This window comes from Paramisgurnus dabryanus, chromosome 1 (assembly GCF_030506205.2).
Source record: "Paramisgurnus dabryanus chromosome 1, PD_genome_1.1, whole genome shotgun sequence".
Classification (NCBI taxonomy): Eukaryota; Metazoa; Chordata; class Actinopteri; order Cypriniformes; family Cobitidae; genus Paramisgurnus; species Paramisgurnus dabryanus.
The window spans coordinates 66,191,348-66,207,195 of record NC_133337.1 but is presented as its reverse complement, the minus strand read 5'-3'; the positions used below and the strand labels follow the sequence as shown (position 1 = coordinate 66,207,195).

Sequence of the window (15,848 nt, the reverse complement as noted above, 5' to 3'; positions counted from 1 at the left end):
TTAATAAGTAAAAAGCGGGGTTTTTTTTACCTAACAGACGTCTTTCGTGTGCTTTTTGGAGTGGGCGTGTAAAGTCTTGGAATTTAATAGGGGGCGTTTCTTGTAGTTGTTCAGGGCGCAGACAGACCCTCGCCCTGGTGGCTTCTCCATCCATATCCTTAAATCAGTTGACCCTTCGTGTTGGAGGACTGAATGGTGCTTCAGATTACGCTTCTTTTTATTTGGGCAAAGGCAAACTGTTGACCACGCGGTTTACACTACCGAACATTTTTATTTGCACCCCTTAAAGTTGTGGCGAATTTTCAAAGAGATTCAAGAGGAAGGCGCTTTTCTCGATCACTATAAACCGAGATCTTCATAACATCTCGTTCACGATTTTACATTTCAGATTTTACATTTTTAAGTTAGATCTGTTCTAAGTGTTTGTGTAGTTTAGAAAATGACAGAGGCGGAATTGTACTCTGTATATAAAGGGGTGTTCGTCCCAACTCACTTGCACCCTCCTGAATGTCTAAAATACTACGAGGACTTTACTTTCCGTCCGGATGACATCCTTATCGTTACCTATCCTAAATCTGGTAAGTTTCTACAACTAAACATGTTTATATAAAATATATAAATTAATAAAACACATTTTTAACGTTTTAAACATCGATGGTGAGCCTGCCCAAGCCAACATTATCGGGATTGTCCTTCTTTTTAATAACCTGACCCGGGAAATGTATCAACGTTTTAACATTAAGTGGCATGGCATCTTACGCACAAAAGCCAGTGGCACGTGCCACTACGTTTTGTGGCACTTCCGGTTTCAATTGGCTCGTACCAGTGGCTCGTCGAGTGGCACTTCCGGTGTCTAGTGGCTCATGCCACTCCGTTTAGTGGCTCGTCGAGTGGCACGTCCGGTGTCCAGTTGCTCATGCCACTGTTTAGTGGTACGTCGAGTGGCACTTCCGATGTCCAGTGGCTCATACCACTCCGTTTAGGGGCTTGTCTACTGACACATGTCAGTAAAACTTAAGTCTGTTGGATTGAGGCATGTGGCACTGATAGTCACCGATCGATCATTACAGATCCGAGAGTAACTTACGCGTGCTGCTGAAATGTTCATTTAATTGTGACACAATGATTTTATGTGTCTTTTTTGACTGTCTGGTGTTTCAGGTAACCGAATGTGTGAATGCATCGAGAGCTAAATAGGACACGATGATCGTTCAACAAGGGATTGTATGATCATAATTAACAATTTAAGTATTAAAAATGTAAATATTTAAAATGGGAAGGCAAATATTTTATATATTTAATAAAGCACAGCATTTGTCTGAGCTATATTGTATAAAGTATAATACTGTTAGTTTTTAATATAATTTTTCTAAATGTATTAATTTTGAAAATGTAGTCTGTGAGTGGCATGTTTTTATGTAACCAGTGCCAATGTGTTGTATTTAATAAAAAGTGTCATTTATAAGAATCTCGCAGAATATTATAATATTTTTTTCTGCAAAGTACCGCATTTACACACATGCACGTCGATACAGTAGGTGTCAGTCCAACCATGTTGGTAGTTTACATCCTATGTTTAAAAGCAAGGTCCTATTACATATTTTAAAACTTGATATTTACACGGAGTTGACAGTGCAGATACGTCACCTGCCCTTCAAAATTACATTTTATATAGTCTATATAGATAGTTGTCCATACAGAATAAGGGTTGTTAATTTGAACAAATTATTATTTCACAACATTTATTTGAATTAGTAATTATTTTAAATAAATTGTTGAATTATTTCAAAGCAAAAAGATTTTTAAGTAAGCTCCGACAGAAACACTTTACAAATGATTAAATCAAACACAGTTTTTTCCTTTATTTTATGCATTTCAATGGATCTAAATGTTGCCAACAGTATGTTTTAAGAAGGGGTCAGTTTTTTTTACTTAGATCTTGTCTTCCATTTAAAGGGTGTGAATATCTAGTAGACTCACTTAAAGGCCTTCTGCTTTTTAAAAAAAAGATTTACAAAAACAGATTAAATATAAAGAAAAGGCACAATGTTCACACAACCATGGCTCAGACAAAAACGGTGCTTTATTAAATTAAACCACTCAAAATATTATGCATTTCCATTTAAATATTTAAATATTGTGATCATACAATCCCTTATGAACGAGCGTCAATATGATATATTTAGCTCTCGATTCATTTTACGCATTCGGTTACTTGAAACACCAGGGGCATGTTCAATCTTACACCGGTGTGCAACGTTCTGGTACGGTTTCCGGGGTTGAATGACATGTTTCCTGGAAACGGTGTGCAACGGCGTGCAACGGGTTTTAGATGCGTTTTCTCTTGTTTGGTGGGTGTGTCAGAAATGTCGTCCCAATCAGCGGCAAGATGTATAAAACCACGCGGTAGTAAAGAGACCGCTCGCTCAATGGGTTCAAGTTGGAATTTTGTCTTTCATTCTGGACGGCAAGGTCAGTGACTGCAACATCGAGGGTATTTTACAGTATTAAACACACATTTATAACGATTTCATCAGGCTTTAGAAACATTTAAAAAAGAACACAAAGAATGGCCTCTCAGCTACCGTAGTTGCAACTCTTGCGTCATCACAACAGGGTGTTCAACGCATCACCGTTTCTGTTTAATAAACGTTGTGCAACGTTTTGTCTGGGCTGAACGCAGCCCAGGGTAAAAAAGGACCCACAAAATCATTGTGTCACAATTAAATGAACATAGCAGCAGCACGCGTAAGTAATGATCTGTAATGATTGATCGGTGACTATCAGTGCCACATGCCTCAATCAGACCTCAGTTTTACTGACATGTGTCAGTGTACGAGCAACTAAACGGAGTGCTATGAGCCACTGGACAACGGAAGTGCCACTTAACGAGCCACTGGTACGAGCCAATGGAAACCGGAAGTGCCACTAAAATAGTGGCACGTGCCAGTAACTTCTATGCGTAAGATCCCATGCCACTTTATAGCTGTGTCCCAATTCAAGGGCTGCAACCTTATAAGCATGCGACCTTAAAAGGTGAGCACTCGGTCTTTCAAGGTAGAAGCCTCAGAAGTTCGCGAAGAGAACTGAAATGAGAGGGTCTAACCTTCAAGGACCCATAATTGGCGTCACCTGCTGCACGCGCCCACCGCGCCTGTCAGCAGGACACAGCGGAGATGTTTCTGACTTATTAACATAAATATGAAATCAGAAAAATATTAATTTATTTTAGAAAATATGACACGTTGATGTAGATTAAACTATTCAACAGTATATCAAATTAATCAACCTTAGAAATATACGCATTTTTCAGCCCGGCTAGTTGCTATTTACACCTGCTTAAATGGAATATAAATAAAAACAGTTTACATAAATAGTATAAGCAGCTTATATAAATTGTAAAAGTGATTTACATTTTTTAATATAATTAACAAATAATTGGGTAACACTTTACAAAGGTTCATTAGTTAACATTAGTTTACTACATTAGTTAACACGAACTAATTATGAAATGCACTTATAAAGCAATTTTTAAAGTCTTTGTTAATGTTAATAATACATTATTTAAATCTTGTTAACATTAGTTATTGCACTGTGAAGTAACATGAATAGACCATGAATAGCTGTATTTTTATTAAGTAATGTTAACAAAGATTAACAAATACAGTAACAAATGAACTGCTTACGGTTAGTTCATGTTAGTTAATACATGAACTAATGTTAACAAATAAGAAATGTAAAGTGTTGCCAATAATTGCATAGGTCTATAGAAATATTATGCTATGGGGGGGGGCTTGTGAACAAACCCATTGGTCGGGTCATCGATATGTCCAGTTTTTTAATCAGACATGGGTGGCAACCCTACTTCCTATGGGTTTGTCCATGAATTTGATATAGAAACCGACTGGGGCTTATGCGGGGCCCAGCTTGGCAACACACATAGGGCCCATATTGCCCCCACCTAATGAAGCCCACATGTTATTTACCAGGGCCCAGTACGTGTTTTTAATGGGTAGTGCACTGGTCCCTTATTATGTTATAATTATATTATTAATGCTTAATTGTAATTTACTTAATATATTTATTTAAATAATATATTTGATTAGAACTGATAACTGATAAAAGCAAAATATTCAGTCCGGTAAATATCAGCATTAATATTCAACAGTTCATTTATCTATAACATCACAAAACATTAAGGAGGTGCAAAATGAAAAATCAAATAAAAAAACAGTTAAGGTTCAATATATCAAAATACTTTATTGTCATTTTATAACACTTTCAACGCTAAAATAATCAACATCATTTACGCTAATGCAGGTAATTACTAACAATTTAACATAATACTTAAAACAAGCAATGAAAGAAGTCAAACTCTTAAAGCAACACCAAAGAGTTTTGGCTCTTTGCTCCCCCTACAGGTTAGAAGCGTAATTGTCCATTACCCACTGTCATAAATACTGCAGCATTGCTGGCTCTGATTGGATTGTAGGTGTGCCATAAAGCAAGTTTTTGTAGTATTCACTCGGACTACAGGACCACTACCCGACGTTTGGAAACTTATTTAGTGCGGTTTTGGCCGATAGAGGGCTGCAAAGCGAATGTGAAAGTGCTGTTCACCCTGTTTAGAGTGGATGAATGACTGAAACTGTTTTGGAAGCGTTATTTTAAGGTAAAAAAAACTCTTTGGTGTTGCTTTAAAGACTCAAAAAACAACACAAACATTGCTCACTGTTCTGGAGATCTTAATTCTGATCATTATTTAATCTTTGCTCAACAGTTTTATGAAGAACTTCCAAAGCATCCACAGCCAAACGCAATGTCCTTGCATGTTTGCTTTGATTCATCGCTGTGCAGTCCGTGAACTTGCACCATAGTATTACATTTTCTAAAAACACAACTCGGTTGTGAGAGACTCCTGCTGCTCCGGTAGAAACTGTATTCTTGGGCCTGAGCTGAAATTCTTGAAGTTTACCATCTTTATAGTTGTAATTTAAAAGTCTGCCTATTTTAGCAAAGATTATATAAAATATGATATTATATTGTGAAAAATTAAAAACATTGGAAAAAGGACTACTTTGTCAAGGGTAATGTGTCGTAGCAGTGAGCACGTCTCCTTATATGAAACACCTGACTGACTGACTCCACTAATCAAGCTCCTTTCAGAATGTTTGAAACATTTCTTTAATTAACACACTAATGCTGCGTTCCAGGCAGGTTTTTAAACCCGTGAGTTATGACTTCAAAACCACGACTCACGACCCTATGCGTTCCAGGCAGCCTGTAACTCGTGTTTTTACAACCTTCTACCGGTGAAAGTGCACTGGAACGGCAGTCAAACCCGTGACTTCCCACCAGTGAACTCGTACTAGATCGATGTACTCCCAGTACAGAGTCGTGAGTCGTGGTTTTGAAGTCGTGAGTTACGGGTTACAGGTTGCCTGGAACGCAGCATTACAAACTTAGTTTTCTTACTTTCAATTATTCTCAGCTGTGCAAATTGAAATAAAATTATTATTTGATAAATTCATAGGCAGGTGAACATTATAAATATCAAAATTAGATGTCAAAAATAATGCCATTTTATTTAAAATGTTTTATACTGATCAAATCATATCTGTTATATTATTTACTCTTTGTATAGACGTGACAATCAACCAAAAGTTATTATTTAAAGATTTTAAATGTATGAAGATGTATTTCAAGCATAAAATCAGTGTTGGCTGTGGCATGATACAACCATTAATAATAAAACACCACGGTTTTTCTATTTTTTAGTATGTTCTTACCTCAGCTTGGACGAATTAATACATACCTATCTTTTTTCAAAGCGTGCACTTAATCTTTGTACAGCGCGTCGTGAATGTGTTAGCATTTAGCCTAGCCCCATTCTAGGATCCAAACAGGGATGAATTTAGAAGCCACCAAACACTTTAATGTTTTCCCTATTTAAAGACTGTTACATGAGGAGTTACACGAGTAAGTATGGTGGCACAAAATAAAACTTGCAGATTTTTTTTTAAGCGGATTAAAAAGAGAACTATTTTCCAAGTGGAAGAGCACTTCGACCTCAGTGCAGTGCTGGGGTGCGTTTCCCGAAAGCAACTATGGTCGCAAGTTCTGTCGTTACCAATAGAGTTCAACGGTAAAAACGACCATAGTTAGCTAACTATGCTTTTGGAAAGGGGGAGTAGTCAAGAGTGGTGATGTTACTGCACGCCGAGGTCGAAGTGCTGCAAACAAAGTGCTCTTCTGCCATACAATATAATTCTCATTTTTTTTTATAAAGATTTGCCACGTTTTATTGTGTGCCACCATACTTACTCGTGTAACAGTCTTTAAATAGGGAAAACATTGAAGTGTTTGGTGGGTTCTAAATTCATCCCTGTTTGGATCCTAAGGAATGAATGGGGCTAGGATAAATGCTAACACAATCACGACACGCTGTACAAAGATTAGGTGCATGCATTGATAAAAGGTAGGTATGTAATAATTAGTCTAAGTTGAGGTAAGAACACAGTAAAATATTGAAAAATGGTGATGTTTTACTTTAAGGGACAGAAAGATTGTTTAATAAAAATAATCCACTATTATCTTGTCATCACTTTTGTCACAGGTACAACATGGATGCAGGAGATCGTGCCTCTAATAGTGAGTGAGGGAGATTTCACTCCTGTACTGACTGTCCCAAACTGGGACAGAGTCCCATGGCTGGAGGAACACAGAGCGATAATTCTTAATCTAGAGCAAAGACCCTCACCCCGCATCTTTGCAACTCACTTTCATCACCAAATGATGAACGAGTCTTTCTTCAAAATAAAGCCAAGGGTAAATGTTCAGAAATGTTAATTTGGATACAGAGACTTAAATTTGCTAACTGGTTTGTTTAAAAAGTTGTGACCACTCAACAACACAATGCAAAATATTTAGGATTTTTAAATGACATGCCAGCTGTTTAAAAAAAGTAACATCAAATGTGTTAATGTTTTCTTTGAATGCCTGCAGGTTCTTTATGTGTTCAGGAACCCAAAAGATGTGTTCACATCTTCATTTCACTACTATGGGATGGCTTCATATCTGGTGAAACCAGGAACACAAGATGAGTTCATGGAGAAATTCCTTGATGGAAAAAGTAGGTATTTTATCTTTAAAATGATAGGTGTAAATGTTTTTGAATATCCCATAAATCAGGTTATTGTGTCACCTGCAGAATCATATGGGCCCAAAGTGTACAAGCAGTGACTTGCAAGCATCATTTTATATTTCAATGGGACTATCCTGGTAAAATAAAGGATGAATATAATATTTGTTTTGGTGGATTAACGGAAACAATATTCCACATATGTGTCATTACATGTAGTAATGAAGAAAACACTACCACGACCATAGATGAATGTACTATCAGAAATTTATAACAATGGTTTCATTTACCTGCCAAAGCTCATTTTTACTCAGTTTTGGAGCTTGATGAGAGGGTTATTGTTTGACTTCAGTATTACATTATTACCAAATTCAGTCTATTATCAAATATTTAATTGAAGTAAATAAAATGCGTTCAGTTGAAATATATACTTTTTTACATTACTTTACAATGTTGTAAAATAAATAATCAAAGCGTGTCAGTAAGTATTTAGCATTCGCCATTATTCTTCATTCCTTTATTTATCTGTATTTATCTGCTTGCTATATCAACATTATCTAGTAATTTTATTGAATTTAATAATGTTATCACACCAAACACTTTTTCCACAGTAATGTTTGGCTCTTGGTTCGATCATGTGAAAGGATGGCTGAATGCTGAGGAACCCATACTGCATCTTTTTTATGAAGAGATGATAGCTGTAAGTGGTCCAGAAATCAAACTACAGTGATGTGCACATTGCATTTTTGTACAAAATAAAGTTTCATTTTTCATGTTTTATTATATGAGCAAATTACAATCTTTAACAGGATTTGAAAGGATCTGTAGAAAAAATCGCAAAATTTCTTGGAAAATCACTGAGCCAAGAAGTGATCGCGAAAATAGCTGACCACTGTGTCTTCAAAAACATGAAGCAAAACAAGATGTCCAACTATTCCCTGGTTCCTGAAGAGTTTATGGACCAAAAGAAATCTGAATTTCTGAGAAAAGGTAAATTGTGAAATGTAACACCTGAAAATTCTGCATAAAAGGGAATTGTGAGGATTACTTTACTGGAAACTCATTTGGCCGCATCCAGTAATAATAAAGTAATTGTTGTTTGGTGTTTTTGTTTCTATTAGGAGTTGCTGGTGACTGGAAGAATCATTTCACTGAGGCTCAAGAGCAGCGATTTAACGCTGTGTACAAAGACAAAATGAAAGATGTGAAATTCAAATTTATGTGGGACTGAACTAAATTCATTCAATCACTCTTACTTTAAAAGATATAAGCCACATGATTTTTGACATCTATTACAGTGGTGATATACTTTAAACATTTTAAACTTTTAGAGTGTTATGTTACATTTGAACATTGAAAGGCTTTGACCTTTTATATTCTATGTGACAATGTAAATCTTTTAAGGTCCTGTTCATCCTGATCCCATTTTTTTAACTTTAGTTAGTGTGTAATGTTGCTGTTAGAGCATAAATATAAAAGCATAAACAGCGCTATAGAGATAAGTAAATTGAATGAAAAATAATTAGTTTTTTAGATGTGAAACATGAACATGTTATATTGCACACTGTAAACACAAAAGCTTCAAAAACACAGAAAAAACGGGACCTTTAACAACATGAACTTCATAAAATGTCTGACAGAAAAGAAAAAAGTAACAGGAAAACTCTACACATTTTATAGTTTATTAATTATTTGCATAAATGGGTATTTGTGTACGGTCATTAATTACTACTGTCATATGCATTAATACAGTGTCATATTTTAATATAATTTAATTTATACCACGGCCCCCTTAAATGCTTTATTCGGGTTGAGAAATGTTCCAGAGGGTTGATTAATTTTCTGTAAAACATACACCTAACCTGTCAAATGTGTAGGGAAAAATGTATGATGTGCAATTAAATATTAAAAAAGTAACCAAGGTGATAATGCGGCACAAAGTAATGCAGTAATGCATTACACCGTTGGTGTCAATTATTTTCAAATAATTCAAAGGACCGGAGTCAAGTATTCTGCTCATACCACGGTTACCTCAAACATTGCTCTGGTAGCTATTTTAAGACATTTGGCAGGTTAGGTTTTACAGAAAAATCAACACCCATGGAACAATCAGAATCAAGCATTCAACAGCCTGTGGTATAACTTAAAATAACCACCAGAGCAATGTTTGTGGTAACCGTGGTATAAGCGGAATAATTGACTCCGGTCCTTTGAATTATTTGAAAATAAAGCATGCCCGCTGTGTAATGCATTACTGCATTTCCACCTTGGGTGTGCATTATTTTTTTTATAATTCAACGACCCGTCATCAATTATTCCTTACATGGTTTACAGTGCCTATATGTATACGAAAGAACCTATGGCAACTTAGAGAATGTCCAAACTCCTCATAAAAGGCAGCAGGCATCTTATTGCTGTGAGGCTAGTGCGCTCTTCACATTTCTTTAAGTTTGTCTAAAAGTATAATAAAAATAATGAAATCACATTCATCTAATTCATCTCTATATTCTTTTTTTGTGGCATAAAGCATATATTATATATGTCCCAACATACTGTTCTGTTGTGCAGTCAATGTTTTATCAGTAAAAAACTCAAAGGTCTCTGAAAAGTACTTACTGTAGGACATTTTGTAAGGGACTCTTGTAATATTTTTAGTGACATACTGAGCTGAGATAGACTGACAAATCACATTTAGACCGACAACTGCATTCTGTATCGTCAGTAATGCAGTCCAAAAAGACAATGTATAAGTGCTCTTATCAGTAATGAGATGTAACTGTGGTAACAATACAACTTTTAATTAGTAACTCTTAAAATAAGGCTGTATTTGTTAAAAATATTTAATAGTTAATGCATTAGCAAACATGATGCAAACTAGCAATGAACAATACTTGTACAGCGTTTATTATTCTTAGGTAATTTCAGCATTTACTAGTAGTACATTTAAAAAAATTAAATTATAGACATTAACATTAGTTAGAGTAACTGTAACCAAAACTACTAAGCTAATACTAAATAGCAAATGCATTTACGAATGTTAATTAATACAACCTTTCTGTAAAGTTATAACTTATGTCCGTAGAAAAATCCATAAATTGTGAAGTTTTGTCTCATTTATCAAAAAGGAAGCATTTTTGTCTAAAACTCTGCACAATGTTACATTTCTTATAAGCCTAAACCGTGATATGTTAATGACATTACATATTTCCAAGGCAGTTTATGCTATTTTTGAGGAGTTCCGATAGGAGTTGGCCTATATGTGGCAGTATAATCTACGTTTGCATTAATGCCTCTTGCAGACGCATTATTCAAATCTGATAATCTGCTTCGTCCGATAACATTTTATTTGAAGCCTTTTCATAATTTGACCTTTGGACTGAACCTTTATGCTTGTATACTACACGCAGAGCCATAGAGAAAGAGAGTTGCGTCCACTCCGTTCACTCCAATGGAACAGGTTTTTTTACAATGGCGGATCATGGATTCTATGTGATGGATGCAGGTCAGAAGCGCTGATGGTGCCATAATGAGATTGAAAGTATAACAAGGTATATTTAAAATAAGCCATTAGCAGTAAGAAATCATGCACAATCTGTATTATACTGTTATATTCATTTTAAAGTGGACATATTATACTGCCATTTATCTATTTCTAAACTAGACATATAATACTATTATAGCCTACATCATGTTGAACATAAAATAGTCATACTGTAGTGATGGTCCATGTTAGGATGAAGGAGCAATGATTAGAGAGTTTATTTCCTTCTCACAACCACTTTTTGTCAACCCACATAATGTGCATATCCCTTTATTTACAATAAACATAACATTAAACTTCCTAATGGTGTAGTATTTGTGGAAAAGAGAAAACACACTTGAGTATGATTTCCTCACAGATTTTTGTTGTTGTTGTAACGTTGAGTTACATTTAGGTTGCTCCTCCTGATCTGAGCCAACCATTTTTTCCTCCTCTCAGTATCAGTGGGGAAACCATACATAACTACTCCTTTTTCAGAACGGTTGGAGCATCCCCATGCAGTACAGCAAACCATGGTGAACACTATATAAGTGTTTATTGAAATTTATTTATAAATCCATTGCTTTAAATGAGAGCATGGCAGAAGTATCAAATTAAAATATAAAAATTGTATGATTGCATACAACCTTTTTACTTGTTTTCTTTATAATATTTCGGGGCGGTTTCCCTGACACTCCTTATCCTAGTCCCAAATGAAAAAAGGCATGTTTGAGCTGCCTTCTTTTCAAAACACCCTGTACTGACATATCTTACATATATCATTGCCATTGTTTTGTCTCAATATGCACATCACAGTATTGTTTTTTTGTAAGGTATGTTTGTAAAAACTACATTAATGTCCTTATAAGGTCTAGCCCTGGATTAATCTAAACCCTCCTGGAAACTGCCCCATTATATATTATGTTTATTTTAATAAGTTCAGCAAGGGAAGCACAAGAATAAAATATGGCATTAAGAATGACATTGGTCATTAAGATTACTTAGAGACTCAGCTACCATAGAAAAAACATGTCTTTAACAAGTATAATGACCACACTATTTCCTAAATATTAGTGGATTTTAAAATTTAAAAATATATACTTGAACTTACGTAAACATATTACTTATACATATCAGTATATTACACAAATTTGCATTTATTACCCATTTATTACTAGAAATAGGTTTTTCCCTCGAACTCAATGTATTTGAATTACCCGCCTATATACAGTTTATTTATTTAGCCTTTCACCTTAAATTGCATGTAGTCTATAACCAAATTATCATCTGAACGTGTATGTTTTGCTTTTTCAATGGGTTGTCTCAGTTCATTTTTATCATTAATAATCGCGGGGATATTCAAACAGTTTAGCACTATAGATTTCGTGTTCTATTTTGTGCTCACCTTTCTTTGAAAATAAGTCAGTCACATATCGTTTCCCCTCGTTTCTTTGTCTTTCCTTCCTTTTTTTGGTGGCCTGATTTAGCTTTCTTTGAGAAAGACAATTCATCCGCACCGCAGAAATTTGCACTTCACCAGACGCTAAAAAACGTAAACAAAATGCGCGTGCAGATGGACTAAACCATTTGGCGCATTAGCAAGGGGTTGGACCGTGAGACTTCAGATAGTTTTTACTTATACAAAATGTAGTCAGTCAAACAGCTGACTAACATTCATTATGAAATTAAATTAGGAAATGAAAATATCCATGGGTAAAATAAAATATATTCTAGACTTTTTAAGGGCCCTCTCTTCCCTTGGGGCCCTGGTAATCAGTTATGGTTTTACCCCCAGTCCGACGACCCCAGTCTGACTGTGTGGGCGTTTCTTGTAGTTGTACAGGACAAGTACAGGACGCTGGATTTCCACCCACGCACATACCTCAGATCAGTTCATTTACCCATGTTTGCGGACAGTGCTCTAGTTTAGCGCTTCGTTTTACCAACACTTTTTTATTTGCAATCCTTAAAGTTTTGGCGAATGTGCAATTATAATCAAGAGGAAGACGCCTCGATCACTATACGATAACGTTAACCCGAGATCTTCATAACATCTCGTTCACGGTTTTACAAAAGTTTCAGAAGTGTTTGTGTAGTTTAAAAATGACAGAGGCAGAAATGTACTCTGTATATAAAGGGGTGTACGTCCCAGCCCAAAGGTACACTACTGAAAGTCTAAAATATCACGAGGACTTCACTTTCCGCCCAGATGACATCCTTATCGTTACCTATCCTAAATCTGGTAAGTTTTTACAATTGAACATCATGCGTTGTAACAAAACTTTACATGTTAAAGGATAAAAATCATTTAATAGAAAACATGTATAACTATTATTATCTTGTAAACTGAAAGTCATCAGTTTTGTCACAGGTACGACATGGACGCAGGAGATCGTGCCTCTAATAATGAGTGAGGGAGATTTCACTCCTGTACTGACTGTCCCAAACTGGGACAGAGTCCCATGGCTGGAGGAACGTGGAGCGTTGGCTCTTAATCTAGAGCAAAGACCCTCACCCCGCATCTTTGCAACTCACTTGCATCACCGAATGATGAACGAGTCTTTCTTCAAGATAAAGCCAAGGGTAAATGTTCAGAAATCTTATTTTGATAAAGAAATGTTCATTTGCTAAATAATTAACTTAGTTAAAAAGGTTAAGCCATGTAAACACTCAACAACACAATGCTAAACGCTATTTATAGGGTTTAATAAATGACATGACAGCAGTAACCACTGTTCACAACTTTTTTTCAGAGGAAGTTGCTAAAGGCGGAATTATTTGTTGCCAAATGACGCTGTGACGGCACTGCGTGATGACGTCATTACATAATATCATCGCAAAACAGCATCTTTATGTAATATACAAAAAACACACCGAGTTTTCTCAAACTGACATGAGATTTCAGCAAAAACATTATTGAAAATATATTAATTTAGATTTGTTTGGGAAAAAAGCAATACAAACACAAGACCTTTTTGACCAGATACTTATATTTTTAAATATAATGCTGATACTGAACAGCTACACTCTTTTTAAAAACAATTACAGTTTATGTAGTCTGTTTTCTTTTTAACTTGTGAAATTAATAACAACAATTAAACAACAATCAATTGAAGCACTGATAAATAATTATTCATGCTCTTTAGATTTAAGTCACTTTTCAAAAGTTGGTGAACGTAGCCAAACAAAATGTAAAAATGGCTAAATTTGTTGCTAGGTGCAGGGAAAAAAGTTGCTAGGGTAGTCTGAAAAGTCGCTAAATCTAGCAACAAAATTACCAAGTTGACAACACTGGCAGTAACATCTTATGTGTAAATGAATGCTTATTGTATACATTGAACTGCAGGTTATTTATGTCTTGAGGAACCCGAAAGATGTGTTCACATCTGCTTTCCACTACTATGGGATAGCCACGTTCATGGTGAAACCAGGAACACAAGATGAGTTCATGGAGAAATTCCTTGATGGGAAAGGTGTGGATTTTATTTAAAAAAAATAAAGGTGTAAATGTTTTGAATATCCAATAGAACAGGTTATTGTGACACCTGCATTGTCAATAAGTATTTAGCAATCTCCATTATTCTTTATTCCTTTATTAATCTGTATTTACAACATCAAGTATTTTTATTGAATTTAATAATGTTATCACACCAAACACTTTTTTCCACAGTCATGTTTGGCTCTTGGTTCGATCATGTGAAAGGATGGCTGAATGCTGAGGAACCCATACTGCATCTTTTTTATGAAGAGATGATAGCTGTTAGTAGTCCAGGAATCAAACTACAGTGATGTGCACATTTCATTTTTGACCTTTTGATCATCATAAAGTTTTATTTTTCATGTTTTATATGAGCTAATTACAATCTTTAACAGGATTTGAAAGGATCTGTAGAAAAAATCGCAAAATTTCTTGGAAAATCACTGAGCCAAGAAGTGATCGAGAAAATAGCTGACCACTGTGTCTTCAAAAACATGAAGCAGAACAAGATGTCCAACTTTTCTATGGTTCCCGAAGAGATCATGGACCAAAAGAAATCTGCATTTTTGAGAAAAGGTAAATTGTGAGGATTGTTTTATTAAAAACTTTTTTTGCCGCATCCAGTAATAGTAAAGTAATTGTTGTCTTGTGTTTATGTTTCTGTCAGGAGTTGCTGGTGACTGGAAGAATCATTTCACTGAGGCTCGAGAGCAGCGATTTAATGCTGTGTACAAAGACAAAATGAAAGATGTGAAATTTAAATTTATGTGGGACTAAACTTAATTAATTTAATCACTCTTACATTAAAACTTTATAGCCAGATGATTATTGACATTATTATTGCAACTGTATAAACATTAACTAACTTACTAACACTAATGCTAATTAGCAAATGCATTAAGTAAGGAATAATTGACGATGGGCCATTGAAATATAAGAAAGTAATGCACACCCAAGGTGGTAATGTGACACAATGTTACATTTTTGAGAAGTAAACTCTGATTTATGCACTTGGCAGACACATTTACCCAAACCTGATGCTATTTGGTCTGAAGTTGTTTCGTCTGATAACATTTTATTTGAGGCCCTTTCATCATTTGAACTTTGGTCTGAACCTGTATGCTTTCCAGAGACTTTGGAAGTGATTTTAAATGTGTCTAAAGGTAAATGTACTAATAGTGGTAGAATTCATTGTATACAGTGGCAGATGTCTAGCATACATATATTTTTAAGGTTGGGAATGATTACAGTTATATTTTATATAAGAATGTATTATTATTTATTAATTCACTTTGAATGATTAAAACATCATATTTGTTTACCCCTTCACTATCAGTTGTTTTGTCATTCAACAATTAATTTCTTCCTTTCTTTTTATAACAGTGAGTGCACTAAGGGGTGGTTTCCCATCCAGGGCTTTCCTAGGGCTTAATTTAAAAACATATCTTTATATATCAGTGTTAATGTTTTGTCTCAAAATGCACACTATTGTTGTTTTTGTCCTAATATATGTCCTAAGGCCTAATCCTGGATTAATCTAAACCCTGTCCAAATAACTTATACATTAACTCTCTGTTTTATGATGTCGTCCTTGCATTTGTATTTGTCTTCACCTTGACTTTTGTTCTTATATACAGCACTCTCTCACGGGGTAGATGAGTTCATAGATCAAGGACGGGTTTAACTGACCTCTTGCTAAGGCTTACTTT

General features: G+C 35.1%; 2 protein-coding genes across 3 annotated transcripts; both read left to right on the top strand.

The window, feature by feature from the left end:
* Positions 1 to 117: 117 nt before the first annotated feature.
* Positions 118 to 10,955, top strand: LOC135734655 (sulfotransferase 2B1-like). The gene is made up of 6 exons (XM_065253528.2): positions 118 to 578; positions 6,617 to 6,828; positions 7,006 to 7,132; positions 7,753 to 7,841; positions 7,951 to 8,131; positions 8,263 to 10,955. Exons 1-6 carry the CDS (start codon positions 440 to 442, stop codon positions 8,370 to 8,372), a joined length of 858 nt encoding a protein of 285 aa, XP_065109600.1. The 5' UTR covers positions 118 to 439; the 3' UTR covers positions 8,373 to 10,955.
* Positions 10,956 to 12,512: 1,557 nt separating this feature from the next.
* Positions 12,513 to 15,468, top strand: LOC135734654 (sulfotransferase 2B1-like). 2 transcript variants are annotated; one of them, XM_073815877.1, is made up of 6 exons: positions 12,513 to 12,903; positions 13,015 to 13,244; positions 14,008 to 14,134; positions 14,332 to 14,420; positions 14,535 to 14,715; positions 14,807 to 15,468. In XM_073815877.1, exons 1-6 carry the CDS (start codon positions 12,765 to 12,767, stop codon positions 14,914 to 14,916), a joined length of 876 nt encoding a protein of 291 aa, XP_073671978.1. In that variant the 5' UTR covers positions 12,513 to 12,764; the 3' UTR covers positions 14,917 to 15,468. The 2 variants fall into 2 exon arrangements, with proteins under 2 accessions (XP_073671978.1, XP_065109599.1); XM_065253527.2 differs by having other exon boundaries at positions 12,518 to 12,903; positions 13,033 to 13,244.
* The last annotated feature ends 380 nt before the right edge of the window (positions 15,469 to 15,848 follow it).

Excerpts from the sequence above, each read along its gene's own strand:
- LOC135734654 (XM_073815877.1), top strand. The coding sequence starts at position 12,765 with ATGACAGAGGCAGAAATGTACTCTGTATATAAAGGGGTGTACGTCCCA. Across the intron at positions 12,904-13,014 it reads CGTTACCTATCCTAAATCTG|TCATCAGTTTTGTCACAGGT; the intron begins GTAAGTTTTTAC and ends GTAAACTGAAAG. Across the intron at positions 14,716-14,806 it reads ATCTGCATTTTTGAGAAAAG|GAGTTGCTGGTGACTGGAAG; the intron begins GTAAATTGTGAG and ends TGTTTCTGTCAG.
- LOC135734655 (XM_065253528.2), top strand. The coding sequence starts at position 440 with ATGACAGAGGCGGAATTGTACTCTGTATATAAAGGGGTGTTCGTCCCA. Across the intron at positions 6,829-7,005 it reads TCTTCAAAATAAAGCCAAGG|GTTCTTTATGTGTTCAGGAA; the intron begins GTAAATGTTCAG and ends GAATGCCTGCAG. Across the intron at positions 7,842-7,950 it reads TTTATGAAGAGATGATAGCT|GATTTGAAAGGATCTGTAGA; the intron begins GTAAGTGGTCCA and ends AATCTTTAACAG.